Raw genomic sequence first — 10,506 nt, 5'->3', positions numbered from 1 at the left:
ACAGAAAAACTAATTTTTACGTTTTCGGCTGAAGGACTTTGTTTCCATGGCCAGCAATAAATTTAAAAAAAGTTAACGGTAATGTATGCCATTCGGTATTCTACACAAAGCCTAAAACAGTCAGGCCATGTGTAAATAAAATAAAATAAAAATAATAAAATAAACACTATTTACGCTTGGACTAACTATTCTATACAATGCACATCGTGCATTAGGCAATGACTGAATGGGCAGATTTTTACAATTCTACACTTTAGTTATTATGTTATTCAAAGCTTATGATTATTTTAGTACTTATAAGAAACCAACATAAGAAAATGCTCAACGCAGATGAACATAAAGAACTAATACTACTAACTCATACTTATACTCACTTTCTAATAGAAATGTAATTCCTAGTTATTATGTAGGTAGATTTTTGTAATTCAATCCTTATAAAATTACAATAAATTTAAATACTTCAATAAGTACCACCTTTTTCAAAGTGTACGATTGTCCTAGATACTGTAATGTTTTAATAATTTTAATTTTACCAAGAAAGTAGAGTACATAATCGATGTAATTTTTAATAAGCAATCAGAAAAGACTGTCAGAAAAGACTGAGGAGCATTGGGAACGTATTATACTTTTATTTAATTTTCTAGGTTATTAGCTTATTTTTTGGACATCTGTGTTATATGTGGAGTTATTAATGGCCTTAATAAAAGTTTTTCATGGTGTTACGATGTTTTCTTTATGTCCTAAAATATAAAAGTGTAACTTGAAACGATCTCATATTTAGTAATATGGTGACCTATTTAGAAATAAATAGTTTATTATTAATAAGTAGTGACATAAGTTTTAACAAGTCTTTTAAAAAAACATGGTTTCAGATGAACATAAATCCAAATTTGCACTATTAAAAAAAATGAAATAGTAATTACCACTTTTTAAATTTTCTATATTTAGGGCAGTGTAGATAAGTAAGTCAAGTACTACATCAAATATTTAATTATTTTTAATTACAGCTCAATATTCTCCCTTTTTTACAAAATTGTTAGGCATATTGTCAGTTTTTAATCAACGTTTTCCAAAAATTAGTTTTTATGAGTTAGGTCACTATAATGATCTAGCCACACAGACACGGCCGCGGAAGCGTTCCGGGCACGGAAATTTTTGTAATGTACTTCCACGCTGAAACGCGCGGCCGACACGCGGCAGCCGCTACATTTCTGGACGATGTCCACAACTTTAGTTTTATGCCAGATAACTTCGTTCCGGACTTTGTCCCTTAACGAGATATAAGACGTGTAGTCTGTGACCCAGTTTGACCGTCATATTCCACGTCTCGGCTCCGTAAGTCATCTTCCTACCGGGACGCATTGGTTTTGGCAACACTGGTCTTCAGGCACTGCGGGAGTGGTGACGAGAAGATATGACGCAGTTTCCCAAATGCTGCCCAACTGAACTCTCCTAGCTATTTGACGCTCGAAGTTGTTTCTGCCTAATTACAGGGTTTGCCCGAGGTAGACATATTCTCGGACGACTTCGAGCGTTTCGCCATTAATCGAGATCGGCTCCGGGATGACGAGCTCATTGAACAAGACCTTAGTCTTGTTCAATGAGTACAACTACTAACTAAAAGTTATCCGAAGATCGACAGATAAGGAGGCAGCATTAAGGCTGTTCAACATTTTCTGCAGATCCTCCAGCGATTCTGCCATTATAACGACGTCGTCGGCAAAGCGAAGGTGTCTGAGATTTTCGCCATTGACATTGATGCCCAATCCGGTCCAAATCAAGTGTCTTAAGACGTCCTCCAAAGCGTTTGAGAACAGTTTCGGAGATATAACGTCTCCCTGTCTCGTGCAACTGGATGGGTCTTGTCTTGTTGCTTTGTACTTGGACGTACATCGTGGCCTCTACGTATCTCCAGTCGACTTGGCATCGCTGCAAGGATTCCAGAACAGCCCAGGTTTCAACGGAGTCGAAGGCTTTCTCGTAGTCCACAAATGCTAGACACAGTCGCTGATTATACTCTTTGGACTTCTGTATAATCTGCCGAACAATGTGTATGTGTGGTGGTGTATACTTTTACCAGTCGGTGCGTATTGAGCCCGCCCCCATCCTCCCGTTTAGGCCGGTCGCCACGCGCCGGTATGATGAAATATGAAATCAGCTATTGCCAAATAAAGCCTAGCAGTTGATGCTTTCATACCACAACTTGCTACTTTAACTCGTGGATTGGTTACATTTTGAGTTTCTTAATTCTATGACATATTTTTAAGCAATGTATTCATAGCTACAATAATATATAATTATTAATACTGAGAATGAATAAATTAATATTATTGGATGTGGGGAATTTAAACATTGCTCTCCCCGAATTAGTTAGAATTTAAGCTTGATTTTTGGGGATTTTTAACAATTAGGGTTTGCAACGCTGGAAGCCATTCGCTCTGGACCTTTTAGAGGGAAAAGCGGCGTTTTTATTTTGACTTTCAATTATTTTGTGAATTCTAGTTTAAAATGGAATAGGATAGTGCTATTGTGCCTTAATCGAAGATTAAAACGCGAAATTATACGAATCTCGAACTAAAATACCCGTATCGGCCTGTTTTAAGGAATCCTGAGTCAATCCAAGCACGCCCCGTCTCAAATTGCCTATCCTCTTTGTGCCGGCCATACTTACAGAAATTGATAATTATTTTTATGTTTTCGGCTGAAGGACTTTGTTTCCATGGCCAGCAATAAATTAATTAAAAAAAAAATTTAGAAACAAAATGTCAATGTCAGTTGTCATTTGTCAAATCATTTTTCTAATTGCTACTAATTGCGCTGTACATAAGTATTTGTAATTTTGCATCAGTTTTATTGACAAAAATGTGTGGAATTATCTGCGAAATAGTATTCTCTGAGAATAGTTTATTCAAGGTAACTATATATAGGTCATAATCACATTAATACCTGCTTACTAAATACGAGATATAATTCATTACGAAGTTGATCACTTGCAAATATATAAAACTAAACAAGTTTCATTTCAGGACAAAAAATTACTGCAAAGAATAAAAAATAGAGGTCCTAACTGCTGCCGTGCTGTCGAAATTGACATGGGTAATGGAATTAAAGTAAATTTTTGCGGTGCGGTGCTGTGGATGCGAGGACCCACTATCATTCCACAACCAGTTGAAAGCGACCATGGATTGCTTCTATACAACGGTGATATATTCAACGAGACTTGGGATATAAACGCTAATGACACTTTGGTTATTTTAGAGAAACTCGGCCAGGTTGAGGTAAGGGTATTTTGAAGTTTCTTTTTTATAAAATATAAATGCGCTATTGACCTCCATCTCATGATGGAAAAATCATTATAGCGTTCACCATTTTTCATGGTGTTGGTGCCACTATAATCTATAATACTATTACTCAGGTTGCATAATCTTTTTAAAAATAAGTTTCATAATTGCTATACTAGTCAATAGATAAAAGAATCACCAGATGAATGCAAAACACTAAATGATGATTCAGCAACTTTATGAATTTTAATGAGGACCTGTTTTATCAGCAAATCTATGTAATTTTAAGGTGATCCAGGATAGCTGGATCAAATGAAATATACAAATAAACTGTGCTCATTATTTACTACCTAATTTCTACTATTTAGTACCGTTATTGCCATATTGTCTACCTTTGCGCTAACAGAAATATTAAAGAAATAAAGTGGCCAGCCATTCTGACGTCAGGTTGGCTGGACCACTTTACGGTTTTCATGATTCTAGCAGTATATAATTTACTTTTTTTATATAACTGTTTACTACCTATATGTTATAAACATACTTTTTTTTCACTACTTTAGGAAGCTTCTGTAAAAAGTTATTTCACAAAAATAATAAAATGCCTTTATCTTATAAAAAGACAGTTTATCTTCTCTGTGTAATAGGTAACAACATTTTTACAGGCACTTAGAATATGCCAACAATGGTTTTTGGATTGTTTTTGCAAGCAATATCTTATAACAATGATTATATTAATTACTAGTTGAATTCATTATTACGAATGTAAATTCCATTTGCATGTCTAAGGAATATGAACGAATTATAATTACTTAAGTATGTAATAATTGTTTAGTTGTCATGTGATCATAAATATTCGAAACTACCCACAATATTCACAATGGTGAAAATAATTGTATGTGTGTATGCAAAGTTCGCTTATCTAACATCATTAGCAGTTGAATGAGTATAACATGTCTCATAACCAAAAGGGTACACAGTGAGCCCAAATTGATAATATATGTTGACTTAGGAACATTTTGTGGAATATTGAGCTGATTTTTTTTATATGATAGACAATGAAATTCTAAGCATCTTTTATTCTTAAGTATTTCTTGAAAAATTGATGATGATGACACACACACACACACACACACACACACACACACACACGACACACACACACGCGCACACACACACACACACACACACACACACACACACGGAATTTACATTACATTACAACACAGTGAGCATAATAATATCATTGTTACAACATATAGCAATTGTTATAAAGTATGGATAATCCAGAAATCATTATTGGCATATTCTAAGCGCCTGTAAAAATGTTGTTAGCAATTATACGGAGAAGATAAACTGTCTTTTTTAGAAGATGAAGGCGTTTTATTATTTTTTTAGCAACTTTTATAGAAGCTTCCTAAAATAGTGAAAAAAGAGTATGTTTCAGTAGAAATTAGGTAGTAAATAGTTATATAAAAAAAGTAAATTATATAACCGCTAGAACCATGAAAACCGTAAAGTGGTTCAACCTACCTGGCATCAGAACGAATGGCCACTATATTTCTGTAATATTTCCGTTAGCGCAAAGGTAGAAAATATGGCAATAAGGGAGTAAATAGTAGAATTTAGGTAGTAAATAATGAGCACAGTTTGATCTGTAGATATACAAACAAAAAGAGATTTTGTTTGGTAAAGCCATCTTGACAGACACAATTTAAGTATCAATTCATATTCTCATATAAATCTTAATCAGTAATTATTACATGTAATCCCAAATTATAACAGATATATGGAAAAGCAGATAAATTATTTATAAAATATAATGTATTTTCTAAGAATTTTGCAGATATCCACATAATCAATGAATTGAAACAACTACGGGGACCTTTCAGCATGATTTATTATGACAAGCATACACACAATCTCTATTTTATGAGGGATAGAATTGGCAGAAACACCTTACTATTTCATAAGAGTGACCAATCCATAGTAATTAGCAGTGTTTTAGGTAAGAAGAATGTTAATAAAGTCTATATTCTGTAAATGTTTCAATTTTATTATAAAATGTGTCTGGCCTTTTTTAAAGCAGCTTATTAAAAGCAAATGATTAAGTTACTGTAATGACCAGTAAAGATTTCTCTCATCCTCTTCTCATAATTCTTTGTGTGCCTTATTTTAATGTCACCATAATGAAATATTTGAAATTTGGTTTAGCCATGGTAGATGTAGTAGTATTGAAATCTCATTATATGAGTACAAGAGTTTTAACCCTCTTTGTCAACAGGTTACTTATACAGTACAACATTTAATCACCCCAACCTGCAATATATCCGCTAACTGAAATTGCCTTCTTATAGCCACATAGTGATCACATTCCAGTTTTAAGCACACCAATTCTTTGACTAAAAGATAAATAAAGGCAAAGACTCCCTTTTTATTATTAGTAATCACTGTTCCCTTGTTTTAGGTAGAAAGTACAAATGCATAGAAATACCAGCAACTCACATTTACGTACTAAATGTACTAACTAACACAATTAGATCACATCCTTGGGACAATGGATATTCAGTAGAAGAGCATGTTCTACAGCATTGGTATGATAAGATACAAACATTGCAAAGTTTACCTGATGAAGAATTCACATTCGAATTTGACCATTTGGATGACTTGAATGAGGGGGTAAGCTATATTTAAGACATTTAATTCAGGAAAATTTCAAAATATTCTTACATTTCAGGTTTAAAATATGTTTCAGGAAGACATAGTAGGGTACATTGAAAGCACAGCAAAAGAAACAAAATGCAAACTGAAATTAATGGAAAAACTTCTAGAACACCCAATCATAGCAGAAACAGTTACAAAAATAATGGAATTGTTAGAAAACAGTATCAAGATGAGGTTGAGAACACAGCCTTTTAAATGCAAAGAGTGTTTAATGAAATCTGATCCCTGTATTCATTGTACTGTGGGCATACTATTCTCTGGAGGACTAGATTGTACAATTTTAGCATTTCTATCACACAAATATGTGCCAAAAGATCAAAGTATAGAGCTGATGAATGTAGCATTCAAAAAAGATGATAACTCATCTTATGAAGTACCAGACAGGTTAACAGGAAGGCAATCTTTTAAGGAATTAAAGGCATTATTTCCTTCAAGGTAAGTAGGTGTTATGACTATTCAGCAGCAAAACTGAAACAATCTGTACATAACAGAGTTTTTTATCAGTTTCTAAATTAAATTGCACATTATTCAAATTCAGTTTATATTGATTTCCTCAGAAAATGGGTATTTAGAGAAATCAATGTATCAAAAGAAGAGCTAGAAGAATGTCAAAGAACAAGTATAGCAGATCTTGTACATCCTAGACAAACAATTTTGGATGAGAGTCTGGGATCTGCTCTTTGGTTTGCGGCCCGGGGTCATGATGAACATTCTGTATCTTCTTCAAGGGTAAGACTTGGTTGTATAATAAAAATTGGTCTATGAGTAGTAGACGTTAATTTTTTAATCTGAGCTTACACCATAAGCAACTTCAGAATTCAATATTGTCTTTACAGGTGCTATTAATAGGCTCAGGAGCTGATGAGCTTTTTGGGGGCTACACTCGACACAGAAATGCATATAAGCGCCAAAATTGGACTGGTTTACAAAAGGAGTTGTATTTAGACTGGAAGAGAATATCATTTAGAAATCTTGCCAGAGATGACAGGGTGATAAGTGATCATGGAAGATACCCTAGAGCGCCGTATTTGGAGGAAAATGTTGTTGATTATGTATTAAATTTAAAACCATGGTTAAAGTTAGTAAATAATACTTTTTATTTAGATATTATTTAAACTTCACTAATTCTAGGTTTACAGATTTGTACATTACTCATTGTTTACCCACTAGGGAATACTAATGCCACTACAAGATCTGCCTCATCTTATGGCAGATTTCACCAAATTTAGTAACATTCTGCTACTGCTATCGAATACTTCATGTAAATTAAGGTTTTTTTTTTTTCAGATGCTTCCCCAGTGAAATCTTAGGACAAGGAGTAGGTGACAAATTGATTCTCAGACTAGTTGCCTTTAAATTAGGCTTAAGGGAAGTTGTAACATTCCCAAAAAGGGCACTCCAGTTTGGTACAAGAATTGCAAATAAGAAAGAAAAAGGCAGTAGCATTTCAAGCAGGTTTATATTGCAATAAATGATTAGTAAAATAAATATTTGTTTTATTCTTTGAGAGTTTGACATCCACAACATAACACTTTTTCTTCATCTATTTAAACTCTAAAATAAAATTTCATAAATCTAGTTCCTTCTTAAAATGCATTTTGTAATGTTTCTTCAATCCGCTATGTGAAGTGTAGTCTTTTTCACATAAATAACATTTATAAGGCCTCGCACCTGTATGAGTTCGCATATGGGTAATAAGATCTGCAGATCTTTTGAAAGAACGCCCGCATGTATCACATTTATAATTTCTATCATCACTATGTATTTTCATATGCCTTATTAAGTCCTGCCGTTTGGTTGAAGGTCGTCCACAGATTTCACACATGTATGGTTTTATCCCTAGATGTGATCTTATGTGTATTCTTTGTGTTTCAGCCCTTGTAAACTGTTTGGGACAATACATGCATTGAAAAAGTTTTGTATTATTATGTGTGGTTAGATGACATTTGAATTCTTGTTTTGTTTGGAATAAGGAGCCACATTGTTCACATTGTATAGTATCAGGATCCTCAATAATGTCTTTAGCATCTAATGTGATATTAAGTAAACAATCCTTTTTACTCAAACTATTATTTTGTACAGTTTTACATAGTGTGCTTTCATCCGTAACTAATATCATTTCATTTTTTAATTCTTTAACAGTTTGAGTATTTATAATACTGTTGTTAATTATTATCTTATTTTGATCCTTATTGGTGTCTAAAGGATCAAAATTCAAGTCACACAGATCATCTAGGTTATTATAGTTGTTTATTAATTTCAACTTTAATTCTTCATTTACTTTTAAACAAGTTTGTTTAAATGTGTAAAACTTTTTGATCATCCTCACACATTGTTTGCAAATCATTTTTGGCAGACCATCTTCAGGATGCATCTGAAAAAGAGACCCTATGTTAGGTAATAAAATAAATACGTCCAATTAATCCAGTAGGTTTGGTAATCTTGAATATTGTGTAAATATCCTCATTATTTCGCTATATTATGAATGTTCGATATATTATTATCAATGGTAACCATTTATGCGTTCAAATTAGCCGCTGCAGCCGCGTGGTGGCTGCGCGACTGTCACTTTTCATACAATTCTAGACGCGCTGCAGCAGCGCGGTTGCAGCGCTACTAGAAATTGTATGAAAAGTGAAATCGCGCGGCTAATTTGAACGTGCCCTAAGCTGAAACGAACATAATACTATGTTACATTACATTGAAGTCTTACCTCTATACCAGTGCAAATATTTACTTGTAAATGTAAATTCTCATGCATGCTGAATAAATCTTGAAGGAAATTAGTAGCTTTGCAAAGTCTACATATTTGTTCTGGATAAGACATGGGTAAACTGATCAAAACCGTAATGAATTCTGATTTGTTATTAATTTGGTTTTAATTCAAAATACAAATTCATCACAATACCACTGCTTACAATGCTTACAAGCACCACAAATTACTGTATAGACAACAGTGTTGCCAGACTTTTGCGAAGTTAATTCGCCAATTTATGTGTGTTAAGTAGCCGATATGGAATATGAACCTTCTTATTTCCCCAATTACCCACACGTAGAAATACTCAAACCCCCAAATGAGTTAGTTTACAACTCCATTCCCCACAAAATTCCCAATAAAATTTATAATGTAATTGCCCAAACATTTTATTAAGTAGCATAAAATCGCCTTTTCCTATTTCAAACATAGCCTAAGTATCGCCAAGACCCCTCCAAGTACAAATAGCCTAATATTAGTTTGTGCTAAATGGCGAAAAATCGTGTACTCTGTCAACAGGGCTAGACAAGTACGACGCGCACGTTCGTTCGTTAGGTTACTAGAGATGGGAAAAACTGCCTTTTTAAAACGTTTAAACGTTATGCTTTTTAAAAAATATCGTGCTTTTTTAAACGCGTTTTCACTTAAATGTCTACACGGATTAACAGCTCATGATTAAAGTAATAATTGCACCACAGAACAATTCTCACTACTTTAGTAGTACTGTGGAAAGCTATGAAAATACAAAAAATTGTAAGAATGAAACTATTCTAAGGATCGTTTTTTAAAACTCTACTCAATGTTCAAGTCAGGAGTTGAGTATGATTTCAAGCACTGGAAATACTACCCTAATGGCAAGGACTAGTGTATTCCAGTGCTTGAAATCAGACTCAAGTATGCTCAAGTCCTGACTTGAGCATGGAGTAGAGTTTTGGAATACGACCTTGTACGATTGTACGTACGATTTGAGTATGGTTTAAGGCACTCGAAGTCATGCTCAAGTCCCTGCCATTAGGATCGTATTTCCAGTGCTTGAAATCATACTCAGATCCTGACTTGAGCATTGAGTAGAGTTCTGGAATACGACTCTTAGACGGTATTTACGTGTTTGACGCCATGGTCATCTCAGACATTATATACCCTACTGAATGCGCTCACAAGATGAGATTATCAATTGGCGACGATAAATCATGCAATGATTTTATATTATAAAACAATGTTCGCACTAGTATCAGCAAATATTTCGTCGTTGTTATTAACGAACTAAGCTGCTTTCATGACAAGTAATATTGCCTCGTAGCTAAAGCTCATTAATTAAAAAAGAAGGCTGGTTAGGTTTTCTTTTTTTAATTTACCCATTTGGGTAGGCAAAGGTTTTACCATACAGCCTCTTCATAAAAATTTTATCTTTCATTGAAAGGCTGGTAGAGTAACTGACAGCTGCCATTTGCCAAAACTCATCCCATGGAATTGTTTTCTTTTGTCTCAGTTTACACGCATAAATTGTATTTAACTATCACTACTTTAATAAACATTTAATTTGAACGGGTATTGTTTTAATTCAACCAACCATCGAAAACGGGCAAACTGACAAACATTGTCATTTGTCTGGAGCCCCCTCTACATCTACGTAGACAATTCCTTGCTAATAGATTCCTCTTCAAGATCTTTCAATATTCTTCTCACCCTTTGCTTCCCGTATTGCAATCCTTGTCGGAGATTATCCCTTCCTCCAATTATTGGTCACAC

At 34.0% G+C, this 10,506-nt stretch overlaps 1 protein-coding gene across 1 annotated transcript; it reads left to right on the top strand.

Moving 5' to 3' along the window:
* The first annotated feature begins 2,847 nt into the window (after window positions 1–2,847).
* Window positions 2,848–7,273, top strand: LOC113236241 (asparagine synthetase domain-containing protein CG17486). Its single transcript, XM_026472251.1, has 7 exons — window positions 2,848–2,913; window positions 3,027–3,278; window positions 5,115–5,286; window positions 5,746–5,957; window positions 6,034–6,437; window positions 6,560–6,731; window positions 6,839–7,273. Exons 1-7 carry the CDS (start codon window positions 2,863–2,865, stop codon window positions 7,115–7,117), a joined length of 1,542 nt encoding a protein of 513 aa, XP_026328036.1. The 5' UTR covers window positions 2,848–2,862; the 3' UTR covers window positions 7,118–7,273.
* Window positions 7,274–10,506: the final 3,233 nt, after the last annotated feature.

This window comes from Hyposmocoma kahamanoa, unplaced genomic scaffold (genome assembly GCF_003589595.1).
Source record: "Hyposmocoma kahamanoa isolate Upper Pololo Valley unplaced genomic scaffold, ASM358959v1 102, whole genome shotgun sequence".
In the NCBI taxonomy this organism is placed as follows: Eukaryota; Metazoa; Arthropoda; class Insecta; order Lepidoptera; family Cosmopterigidae; genus Hyposmocoma; species Hyposmocoma kahamanoa.
This window is presented reverse-complemented; position numbering and strand designations above follow the sequence as displayed.